The following is a 12,513-nucleotide window of genomic DNA, read 5'->3' on the forward strand; positions in this document are numbered from 1 at the left end:
CACTGCCCCGATCCTGCTTCCCTGTGGCCCATATCCAACCCCTCTTCCCCCCTCCACAGCCAGCAATAAGAGCTCACCTGGTAACCCTGGTAACCCTCACTATGCCTCTGCCGGGAGCCTGAAACATACGGCTTCATCCGCCTAGCCCGGCTGAGGGCTTGAGGAACCCAGGGCTTACGGGCAGTCCAGGAGCCCAGAACACCCTGGCAGCAACGCTGAGGCCCAGTACCGGGCTGCGGCCCATAGTTTGGGAAACGCTGCTATACAGTGAGGCTATGTCTACACTGGTGGCTTCTTGCGCAAGAACACGTCCACACTGCCATGTGCGAGCTGTGCTTTTGTGCAAGAGCGCCCATGGCAGTGTGGACACTCTCTTGTGCAAGAAAGCTTGGATGGCCATTTTAGCCATAGGGCTTTCTTGCGCAAGAAATACCTGCTGAGCATCCACACTGCCCTCTTGCACAAGAGCTCCTGCGCGAGAGGGCTTACACCTGTTAAAAAAGAGCGTAGCTCTTGTGCAAGAAGCCCTTTCTTACAATGCTGTACTGTAAATTTCCTTGCACAAGAGCAGGTGGGCACTGTTGATGCTCTGCGGATTCTTGCACAAGAATGGCCATACTTGTGCGAGAAGCTGCGAGTGTAGACATAGCCTGTGTGTAGAATAATTATACTCTTGACTTGGATGTTGAGTATGAAAGAGTTGAAATTCACTGCTAGAAACTAAGAGAATGTTTATGCTGCTATCAAAGGTATGACTGCAAAGGCAGGCCTAATCAGTTAAGGCCTTAAAAAGGAAACTTGATGGCTACTAGAAGAACAGCCACTCTTCTGCAAAAACTTGCCGGCTGTCTACACTGCATGAGCGTTATTCCAGAAGTAAATTTGCAATATAGCGTTGTAAAACAGGGCTTCTTCCGGAAAAGTTATTCCTCTCACCCCCCCCCCCCCCATGAGGAATAAGCCCTCTTGCACAAGAGCTCTTCCAGAAGAGGGCAGTGTAGACAGGCAACATGAATTTCTTGTGCAAGAAGCCCCTGTGGTTAAAATGGCCATCAGAGCTTTCTTGCATCTACAGTGCCATGGATGCAAAAGCACATCTCTTGCACAAAAGCACATGGTAGTGTAGATGCCCTCTTGTGGAAGACTTCTTGTGCAAGAAGCTGCTCGTGTAGACGTAGCTGATGTGTGTAGATATTCATGGTAATATATAGTGTATGTCATTTTTATTACTGCAGTTTTCCTCTGATATTTTGGTTACATTAAGAATCAAAAGAAAGATCCAATAGAAGAAATAACTTAGAAATGTTTGCTTCCATAATTTGTAATTCAACTTCAACTACTCAGGCAATAAAAAAATTAAAGAAGAACCTACCTGAACCAAAGCTGTGCACAGGCCAAAGATCCCCACTGCAAGCAGGTTTTCCTGGAGCCATATTTTCACTGTCTCATAACAAGGCTAGGGAAGAGAGTGTATTATATTAGACACAAGCATAAGTCTCTCGTCCACAGGGAATGTGAACGCACATATAGGAATGAGGCAGGTCAAACTGAGCTGCTGGGTAGCTAGAACTGTCATTGCAGCATTGTAACTAACACAATGACTTACTGGCTTGAGACGTGCCAATGTAATACTGATTTTAAATGACACTAAAGGATGAGCATCCAAAAGGCCATATGGGATGGGCAGTGAGCATGAGGTACTGCTGCTCTAAGAGACAAGCCCAGTACCAACATGAATAGGTTCTGATTTCTGGCATGATTTTTTCCCTGTAAGAGCTAAGTATCATCAGCATCTTGTAATTTTAAAATCAATTTTACGGTTTTCCTGGAACATGGAAATATGCAAAAAGGTTGAAATAATGTACTATAAAGAAAACTGTTAATCAGAGTCTCTAGTAAGAGCTGTTGTGTTGTGTTTCCTGCTTTATCATATATATCTATCCTCTATGATGCTGGATAACTTAGAATTGCATTACAGAAGTTCCTTTAGTATTTTCTTCCCAGTTTAATTACTGGGCATGGGGTACACCTAAGACCATAACATACAGATGGCCAAACTAGGTCTCACTAATGGTCCATCTAGCCCATTCTGACCATAGAATCATAGAATGCCAGAGTTTTCTAAAGGAATAAAATGCCAGAGTTTTCTAAAGGAATAAAATGCCAGAGTTTTCTAAAGGAATAAAAAGAACAGGTCAGTTCTCAAGTGATCCATCTCATCGTCCAGTCCCAGCTTGTGGCAAACAGAGGTTTAGAAACATGGCATTCCATCGCTGATTCTCTTGGCCTATAGCCATCGATGGACCTATCCTCCATGAACCCGTCAAATTCAATTTTAAACTAAGTTATGCATTTGGCCTGCACAACAACACCTGATAATGAGTTCCACAAGTTACCTTTGTGTTGTGGGAAGTACTTCCTGGTGTTAATTTTAAACCGGCTGCCTATTAATTTCATTGATTTTTGTGTAGTGTGACGTCTGTTGTATCCCATTTTAGTCATTTCTTTTCTCAGCTGAACAGCCTGAGTCTTTTTTTAATCTCTCCTCTGAGGGAAGCTGTTCCATACGCTAATCATTTCCATTTCCAATCTTTTCCAATTCTAATATACCCTTTTTTAAATGGGAGACCAGAACTTTGTGCCATATTCAAGATGTGAACATACAATAGTTTTATGTGGGGATTATATGTTCCACCAGCAAAGCTTTTCTTTTACACCTCAGTAGCCACCCTTTCCCCAAGACCTTCCCTACAGCTATCTATGGTATCAAAGGAGGGGGTAGGACTCATTTAGGAGACAGGTATGGTATCTGGCTATAGGCTCGCGGAAGAGCTGGGTGAGGATTTGAGGGTAGAGCTTATCTCTGGAGGCTTGAGTCTGTTAGAAGCACACTGCAGGGATTTATTCATTTCTGCTTGCTGAGAAGAAATGTCAGTGTTGAGTTCACAGATGGTGGGCCTGATTCAAAGACCATCGACATCGGTAGAAAGGCTTCAGTGGGCCTTGGATCAAGCTCCCTGTCACTTGGTAGGGGTACACACTCTAGGGCCAGGCAAATGTCCATGCCACACCAGCCTGTTACTACTGGGTTCCACATCATGGCCTCTGATAAACATGAGGGAATGTGTTTGCCTGCATCCTGTTCCACCCCTACGGATGCTACACTGAATTGAAACACACTGTCTCTTTCCTAGTCCATCTGTGCTCTTGCTCATGAGACCATGATCAGCAGCGGCCATGTATCTGGAGCGATGCCTGTGACTTCCAGAGCTCAGTGCTGTCTCTTGGGCGGAAAGATGCTTCAGCTCTCTGGAAAACTATCCCAGGTGCTGGCTTCACTGCCTGGGACAAGGTGAACTAATGGCCTCCTGCATCTCTGTGAGTCCATCTTTGCTTCCTGTTGGTGGCCATCCCACCTACCTTCCCTATGTCGAATGAATTAAAACAAGGCTTAGGTAGCTGCCCTGGCAGCTGACTGAGAGGGGTACTCACAGCTTTCCACCAGGTCCCTGGGGAATGCAGTCCACAGTTCTCGCTGAATTCCAAGCAGCACGAATCTGGCACCCGTGTGGTATTGTACACGTCAAACCAGTCAGTGTAGTTCGAGACCCCACAGCATCTGAACTGGAGGAGGGGAAAAGTAAGGCTGACAGCGTGAGTGTGCGCTGGGGACAATGGGCAATGATGCCATTCATTACATAAAGCCCCATATTTGCTTCTTTTGAGGAAATGGAAGAATCTTCTACACTTGGGCACAAGCATTCTCTTAGTCCTACTGCCCCACTCTGTGTGTTGAGATTAGGCTAATGGGGGAAGGGAAGGACCTGTCAGACAGTAAAGAAATCAACTCCTGTCTCCCTGCTTTACTGCCTTCTCTTGCGTACCTCTCAGGCTGCCTTAAATGTTGTATCTCGAACAGCTTGGACAAAAGAATCTGCAAGCAGTCAAACATTGTGCCAAAACAGTGATGGAGCTGAGACATGGGAATTACAGCCATGGATCAGGATGATTCCCACTTTACTCTGTGTGCGAAGGATAAATGTGGTTTTTTTACCCCTTCCTGCCAGGCATCATGACCTTGAGGTGCTTGCCTGCCACCTGTCCAAGTAGCGATGGGATTGTGTTTTGCATTCACCATTGTAGCAGAAAGTCTCCTGATTACAGTCACCACCACATTGGAGCAAATGTTCTCTGTTGTTCATTATTAATTCTTCATGAGTCTTTGGTCCTTAATTAAAGCTTTTCTTCTCCCCCCCTTCCCGATTATTGTGGCACAGTTCTGCCAGTAACATCATAATTTGGTGACATTAAATGATGTCATGAGCGCACATGTAGGATATCACTGAAGCAATCACTCAGAGTAATCAACTGGTGCTGAACTGAAAGTGTCATTACATTTTCGTAAGGGGAAGAAAAATACAGCCAGTGTGAATAGTTCAGCAGTGAGATTGGCTCTACAGCCACCTTTCTTCTCTGGGAACTGGGTTTGGTACCATGGGTTTCATGTCACATGAAATGAACTAAGATTCATTGGCACTTATCTCCCATTCATCACCTCCTGTGCTGCTCTTACATGTGAACTCTGTCTTTGTTTTGGCGCTTGAGTGCCTATAAATAAAAACACCTTGCATGGATATACAAATATGAGTTCTCACCAATCATGAACAAGAATATTACCTTTTCAACGCTCTGTAAAAACATTACTAATTACTTTACAGCCATGATGCCGTCTCAAGATTTTATTTTTAAAGTTGCTTTCACAGCCAGGGACACGGGCTACTTTTGAAATCTGTGCGCACTATTCCTGCTGCTTGTAAGAGATGCACGGTGACAAAGGCCTCCTGCATTCTTGCTAGCAATGACAAAAACTCAGGTCTTGTTGTTCACATATGAAACTCTTCTTATTGACAATATTCGTAGTGTTGATTGGAACATTGCCACAGATGTGCATGGAACAGCTCTGCCATTCTAGTCATTATGAATTGCACAGTATCCTACGTTTCACACCAAAACCAGGCTTCAAGAGAAACATTTCTGTGGTCTCACAGGCCACCATGTTGCCCCCCAGCAAAATCAGAAACAGTTGGTGGGGAGAGCAAATCCCACCACACAAAATTCTTTGATCTTGGCTGGTGGATATATGTAAATTAGAGTACTTGAATGTATCTGTCTGTATGCGAATCTGTTTGTTCAAGAACTCTTCCTAAATGATAAAAACTAGAGCCACCAAATTTGGCATGCAGCTTCCTCTTCTAGGTCAGGGTTTGGTTGTGCCATGAGTCCTGGAACCCCGGGGAAAAGGACAGTTTTCCACAACATGAAAATGGAAATGGCTGCCGTTCCAAAGGACATAATAGGAGATTGGCCACTGGGGGAAGCTGCACCACTAAGGGAGTGACCAGCAGGGCAGAGGCTCCATCATCTTGCCTGCCAGCACACTGATAAGTAGCCCCCCTTTGCCCAGGCTGCAGAGCATGGGAAGGAAGGCTGGAGGCCTAGGCCAGCTCCCCCCCAGAGCTTGCCCCTAACTGCAGACAGTGCAGACCAGAGGGGCACAAGAGGCCAGGACCAGCCCTCAGAGCCTTGCCCACCCCTGGGCAGAGAGCACTTCTACCATTCCCCTACCCTATACAATCATGTAAATAAAGCAAGCACATTTTTATTTTATTTTACAAAAACAAACCCCAAACATTATTATAGTTAAGGACCTGAGCAATGCTGGGTACATCCGCTAGTACTATATATTCATCTTTCTCTTTCACATTGTTATTTCCTGGCTTTGATTTTACATTAGAAATCTGAGGCGTCTTTCTTCTGTTTTTGGTGGGGGTTTCTAAGGCTACATCTACACAGCGGCACTATTTCAGGCTATCGCCAGTATCCCGAAATAGCTATTCTGCATCTTTAAACATGCCCATTATTTCGAAATAACAGGCGTGCTATTCCGGCATCCCTGTAACCCTCATTCCATGAGGGTTAAAGGATGTTTCAGAATAGCGCTTTATTTCAAAATTGCATAGCTTATTTTGAGGTAAGGATGCTGTGTAGATGCACCCTAAGAGATCTGGCTGGATACTATTAGAGACTGAAAAATGAGCAGTTTAATGGGGAAGGGATTTTTAGTCAGACTGTCTAAAGCTATCATTTTAATTATCTGACTCAGCATTTAACAAATATTTGTGAGCAAAAATCTCTGTTAAAAATTCAAATGCATCCAGATTGATTTTTCCTACTGAAGATGTAGAAAACACCCATGCTAATTCTGATTTACGAGTCCTCCCTTGAAACAGTAAGACAAGGCATATACCTGATATTTATGGGGGGGTGTTAAAAAAGACGTAGAGAAACTTTGTGGTTCCCTCCCTCAAAAAAATCATTAACAAGTTCTTCCTGTTGTTAGTTTAATCTCTGGGAAATATAAAGAGCAGCAGGTCTAGTTCTACTCGGGAGAAAAACGTCTTGGGAAGTGCTTAGGTGGATTCTGTGAAGGGATCTAGCTGGAGGCCTAGGAGGCAGGTTGCTAGAAGAATTCAGAATTTTAAAGAAAGATTGGTTGTGCAGATTTTGTTACAGAGCACTGGGTGTTGGGGTTGGTAATAAAAGGTTGTTGAAACATGGGGAAAGATTGTTTGTGCTAAGCTAGAGAACCAGAAATAGCCAAGTCCCAAGGAGGGAAGCTAAGAGACCGGCAGAATGAAGGAAGGGGTTATGGACCAAAGGAAAACAAAAAGTGTGATCTATGAACTTTGAGTGCAGCCACTGTTTTCTAGCCCACAGATAAAGTTTACAAGAGAGGAGTGAGTGGAAGCTTCCCTATTTTGGGGTGATGCAGAAGTAGCTCAGTCCCTTGAGAGAAAACCTCCACAGCAGACAACTTGGAGCCATTGTTTATTTGGATATTCTTTTACCCCAAAGGAGTAAAGCATTTGCCCTGGTAGGCACCTAACCAGCAAGGATCAATTGAAGCCATGACACTGATAGTCAAAAGTTGGGGTATGTCTACACAGCAGCGTTATTTCAGAATAATTGATGTGATTCTGAAATAACATGGTGCGCGTCTACACTACAAGCCTTTATTTTGAAATAATGTTGAGCTGGAGGACTTCTTACTCTGACTCATGGTAACTCTCATTTCAGGAGGAGTAATGGAAGTCGAAGGAGGAGTGTTCTTCCTTTGACTTCCTACTCTGTAGACCGTACCTAAAGCTGAATTAAGCTAGTTCGACTTCAGCTACGCAACGGACATAGCTGAAGTTGCATAGCTTATTTCGACTTCTGCCCTGCTGTGTAGATGTGCCCTAAGCTACAAGAAAAAATCTATCTCATCCTTCGCAATCCTTTAAAGTCCTGTATTGTTCCTTCATTTCCCCAGTAACAGGGCTAGACAAGATGGGCTGACTGGTTTATTCTGCCCCTAATTTCTGTGACTTAATCATACAGAGGCAAACAATTCACCTACATTTTCAGAAGTGACCAATGGCTTTTCATTGCTCTAATTTTTGCGTGCTCAGCTTGAGATACTGTAACATGGGTCTAATTTTCAGAAAGTGCTCAGTACTCTCCTTTAAAGGGTCTCAAGTTGGCCAACCAATGTCACTTGTCACTTTTAGAAAACGAGGTCCAATCGTTCAACAGAATGTTGGGTTAAAAAACTAAACCAAGAGAAACTACCTTCAAGCAGCTACTCACTAACCCCGTGATGATGAGCATTTCTAGAAATATTGAGGTTTTCTGCTCTTTGTCTCGCTTAAAAAAAAATCAGTTTTCTTTCATGTGAGAGATTTATCTCCCAAAATGTCACTACACTTTATTTTTCTTCTTTGTTAAAGAGACACCAGTCACACCCCCATATTGATTACCCATCTGGTGAACTGGAGGAAGGTTTCCAAATGTTTAATCAGGAGCCTGCAACTCCAGACAGTAGGAGGCTGACCCAACAGTATATCTGGAGGATGTGTTGTTGCAGGACACTTTCCAATTAACAAGCATTAATAAAGCACAGAAGCGTCTGCACTGTGTTTATTGGGTGCAGCACTGCTCCCATATAGCTTTGATTCAGTGTTAAGTAATTGTTACCAGAGCATGGGATATCTAAGGTTCATAAATAACGCCATGCACAAAGCTTCTGTCTTACACAATGAAAACATAAAGAAAGGGTTACTCTCCGAGTTGTGTATTTTTTTTACTGCATGGGGTTTCCACTTGCCTTGAGTCTGTTTTACTCCACTAATAGTTGTGGCTAAAAAGAAGGACATTTTGAAAAATCCTTATGCAAGATCTAATCTCTTTGTGGTCTCTGTGATAAATGCTCATTGGGGTATGGCCTTATGAATACAAATGAGAAAGCCCAGACACTGGTACCCAGTTTCAGCAGAACTTAAGCAACAGCACACTCTGTTGTTGTGGCAGAGACAGTGGGAGTGTTTGGCAACTATGGCCTTTCTTAGCCTTGATAACTACACAACAGTAGCAACGTGCTTTTTATCTTCGAGAAATTAGCATTGCTTCTTAAATCATAATGTTTGATGGATGATCTCAATTCCCTTGGCAGTATTCAGAAGTTGGTTTTGAATCTAAGCGGGGCTCAATCACAAAAAAAAAATATGAGTCAAATTCTGTCTAAGTTATACTGGTACAAATTAGAATGAATGGTATTATTTTGGATTTACAAAAATAAAACTGAGCAGAACTTGGTTCCTCCTGCTTTTTCCCAACACATTTTCCCCAGCACTGTCTCCGCATGGGGGGCAGGGGAGCCATAGGCATAGCGGAGGGACCAAGCGTGAACCAGGATTTAGCTGCACCTCTGCTTTTTAAATGTATTCAGAGGCTCTTAATACATTTAAAGCAGAGGCGCAGCATCTGGGACTGGGCGTGAGCTGGGACAGCTGATTCCAAACGCATGTTCGGTCTCACCCGCTGCACCTCTTCCTTTTAAATGTATTAAGCTCCTAGTGGCTCTTAATATATTTAAAAGGCAGAGCTGCAGCGGAGTTAGCTCCCGGGGCCAAGAGCTAGCCCTGCTGCAGCTCTGCAGTTTCTCCCGTTATTGAGTAATCAAGTAGTCGATTAGCTGATTAAATGCATTTAACATCCCTAATTCAAATCTCATGTTAATCCCCATTTCTCCAATTCACCTAATAATTTTCCATGTGAAACCGTAGATGTTCAGAAGACTCCAGGGAAATGTTCTCTGTCCTGCTGCTAGTGAACCTGTGTCTACCTCACACGAGGCACTGCCAAAGCTGATCTCGTTATTGGCAATCGGAACAGACCAGCCAAGAATCAAATAACAGAGTAAGCAAAGTAAATATCTCACCCCTAAAGGTAGGATGGGAAGGGCTGGTCACTGCTCAGCACCCACTGCTGCTATTCAGAGAGGATGTAAAATTATCACCATTCTGATATGGTGTAATTGTACACCCTCATACATGTGTTTAAATGACTGACACAAGATGCAAGACCGTGGAGAAGAGCTTAAGGTGGCCGTTTGCATTCCTGCTGCCAGTGCTGTTCATTTCCTATGGATTAACACAGTAATTCAAGCCATCTTTCACTAGCACTAGCTCTCTTTTTCAAGTTAAAAATATAAGCCTATAAATCCCACATTTGGAGGTCTCTATCCTGTGTGTGTTAATATATAAAATCAGGTCACATATATGCTTGTTACACATCCATCTGGCTTGCCTACAGTTCGCACCTAAAACACAATGTATCTTTATTACAGGTGAAGTACTCAAAATGATCATGGCATGCACACATTCATCACTACCTAGCCTGCTTAGAAATGTCATATTTTCTAGGTTTTTTCTCTTCCTACACTAAAGAAAGAACACGCTAATTTATGTGACAAGTGCTAATGATTTTCACGCTTGAGAAAGAAACATAATAATCACCCTTCAGGGGTGACTTCATCGATACAATCTTCATAGCCTGATGAAATTCCTCTCCACTATGGACTCAGTCAGGGATTCCAGATCACCAGTTTCTGCATGTGGTTCTGTTTCTGGGAAAATGGTGTTTCTTCCTGTGACTCTTCCTGTGACTTCCTGTTTCATGGAGTAGGATGGAGACGACCAAGCTCAGTTTGGGGATCTCATTGTGCTAGATGCTGTACAAACTCCTGAGACCATCACTCTCCTAAATAGTCTCTTGTCAAGCCTGTTCCCTACTCTGGCATGGTGAATGCAGAAGTAGGGGCCCACAAAAGCACCCCAAAACCTGATCTCTACAGGGTTTGATACAAAACTTCCTCCAAAATCCTAACACCCGGACTTTGGGAATTAAAAAAAACTGTTGCCACCACCCAAGTATTACAAGAAAAAAACAGGGACGAGATCACTTGGGCAATCTCGGCCCTAAAGCAACACCAGGACACAAAAATTAACCAATACCAGGTTAAATAAAAAAAGAAATAACTTTTATTATCAAAACAATACCCCAGTTACAAACATAGTTGGAATGGCTAGATGGTAAGAGCCACCAATTAGTATACTCGTAGAGGATTCCCCAATGGGCCAAATCTTAATTACAAAACAGAGGAAAAAACTATTTCTAACAGCACAGACATCAGATCCAAATTCCCAACCCAGAAAACAATAAAACCTGATGGATTTATCTAGACTTTACCCTACTTACACATTATGAAGAGTCTTTTTCTTGGAGAGAGACATGTCTTCTGTCTCCCTCAGTATTTAGAGAGCAAACTGGCTCAGAGACAAAGGAGGGAAAAACCCCAAAACCTTTGTCAAATCTTTGTCTCAGTTTGAAATCCCTACCTGCATTTCTATCGGCTGACCGCTACCTGGCTAGGTACAGGGGACATAGTTAATCCCTTAGTCCCCAGGCTGCTGGCCAAGCCTCATGGTTATGACATCCCTATATAGGGAAAGGGAAAGAACTGAGGCAGAGCCACAATTGCTAGGGACTCCAGTCTGGAGCCTTAACCACAAACAAGGTTGTCCTCCTATGCCAGCTAGGAGTGATATTTTCACAAAGATAGGGATGGAGACAGTAGGGATCAGAGATAAACTATATTAAGGCCTCTGCTATTGCTCATATGTTTTTTCCACTTAAGATACTGTTCTCTATGTTGTGCGTGGCCTATTGCTCAACCAACGCCTGGTCTTTATGGGCTCCACTAGACAAAGGAGAACTGAGAACTGGCCTCCCCTACGGCACTATGATTAGCTCTGCTGGTTTTTCCTTTCACTAACCACTAAGGAACAGGAATGTAAACATGCCTGAGCAAGGATACAATAGTCCCCTATATACTCCTAATTCCCCCATAAATGATTACACTCTACTGAATAGGAAAGCAAGGCAATAATTATTCTTGAATGGGAAAACAAACCAAACAGACAAGACTGGCACTCATACAATGCTATTAATCTTCAAAGTGCTTTACATAATTAACCATATTGGGATTTGTTGTTGCTGCACCACTGCAGCAGCCTGTTACTAAGTATTTGTGAAGGATAAGCATGAGACGCAATTAGACAGAGTGGTAAAAACTACTCTGGGAGAGCTCGTTATGGTCTGCCTTTCTGCCCAGCATTGAGAATTGGGCACATTTAAAAACTACAATGCAGACACATTCATCTCACAGATAGCATGCTAGCAAGTGAGGGATTTAACACTATTGAGTCTTACTGTGCAAGACTGAGTTTTCCTATTATCTTGTGTGCTCTTTCCCTAAAATACAATAAGTAATAAACCTTATAAGGGATGCTCTCCAGACTCGCTCCAAACATTAACAGATCATACAGTCAGAAGGAATCTTTATGATCACCTCATCTGATCTCCTTCATAACACACAAGCCACAGAATTTCACCCACTGACTCCTGCATCAAGCACACCCCCACGAATTAAGCTAGAACATCCTTTTTAGAAAAATATCTGGTTCTGATGTAAAGACTTCAAGTGACTGAGAAAAAAACATTTCACTAGGTAAGTTGTTCCCATGGTTAATTACCTTAATTATTAAATAGTATTACTAGTCTAAATTTGTCTAGCTAGTTTCCAGTCATATCTTAGTATTTACCTGCGGTAGATTTAAAGAGTCCACTTTCAGAAACTTTCTCCCTAAGTAGACTCTCAAAGACAAGAGACTTCTTCACCGTCTCTTGGTTAAGCTAAATCAACTGACCCCCTTTAGTCTCTCACTGTATAACAAGCTTTTCCAGGCTTCTAACATCCTTGAAACTCTTTTCTGAATTCTCTCCAATTTATCAATATATGTTTTTAAAGTGTGAACAAGAGAACTAGTACTAAGTACTACATAGTACTAAGCCACACATCGCCTATTTTAGATGGCAAAGTAAAAGCACAGATTATAACCCCCCCCCCAATCACCTAACATCCCTGAAATCTGGACTGCTTGTTCCCTGTAAGCTGTGAGCTTGTCTGCCCACTCCGGAGAGATTCAAATGCCGCCCAGCTGATTAGTAGAGTGCCCACAGCTTCGTTTTTTGTTTCTATGGGTGGTGCATACTCTCACAGGCTGAGGGGCA

General features: G+C 43.0%; 2 protein-coding genes across 6 annotated transcripts in view; one reads left to right on the forward strand and one right to left on the reverse strand.

The window, feature by feature from the left end:
• Positions 1-12,513, forward strand: part of CHID1 (chitinase domain containing 1) — a 304,160-nt gene that overhangs the window by 269,679 nt on the left and 21,968 nt on the right. The gene's annotated exons all lie outside the window — the stretch shown is intronic.
• The window catches only part of TSPAN4 (tetraspanin 4), a 708,227-nt gene that overhangs the window by 8,263 nt on the left and 687,451 nt on the right, over positions 1-12,513 (reverse strand). For all 5 annotated transcript variants that reach the window (XM_075928231.2, XM_075928235.2, XM_075928234.2 and 2 more), the window contains 2 exons: positions 3,493-3,624; positions 1,373-1,456 (listed from right to left, as the gene is read on the reverse strand). In XM_075928231.2, coding sequence (XP_075784346.1) covers positions 1,373-1,456; positions 3,493-3,624 — 216 coding nt within the window. The remainder of the gene's footprint in view (positions 1-1,372; positions 1,457-3,492; positions 3,625-12,513) is intronic.

Source organism: Pelodiscus sinensis, chromosome 5 (genome assembly GCF_052426305.1).
Source record: "Pelodiscus sinensis isolate ZL-2025 chromosome 5, ASM5242630v1, whole genome shotgun sequence".
NCBI classification, from domain to species: Eukaryota; Metazoa; Chordata; order Testudines; family Trionychidae; genus Pelodiscus; species Pelodiscus sinensis.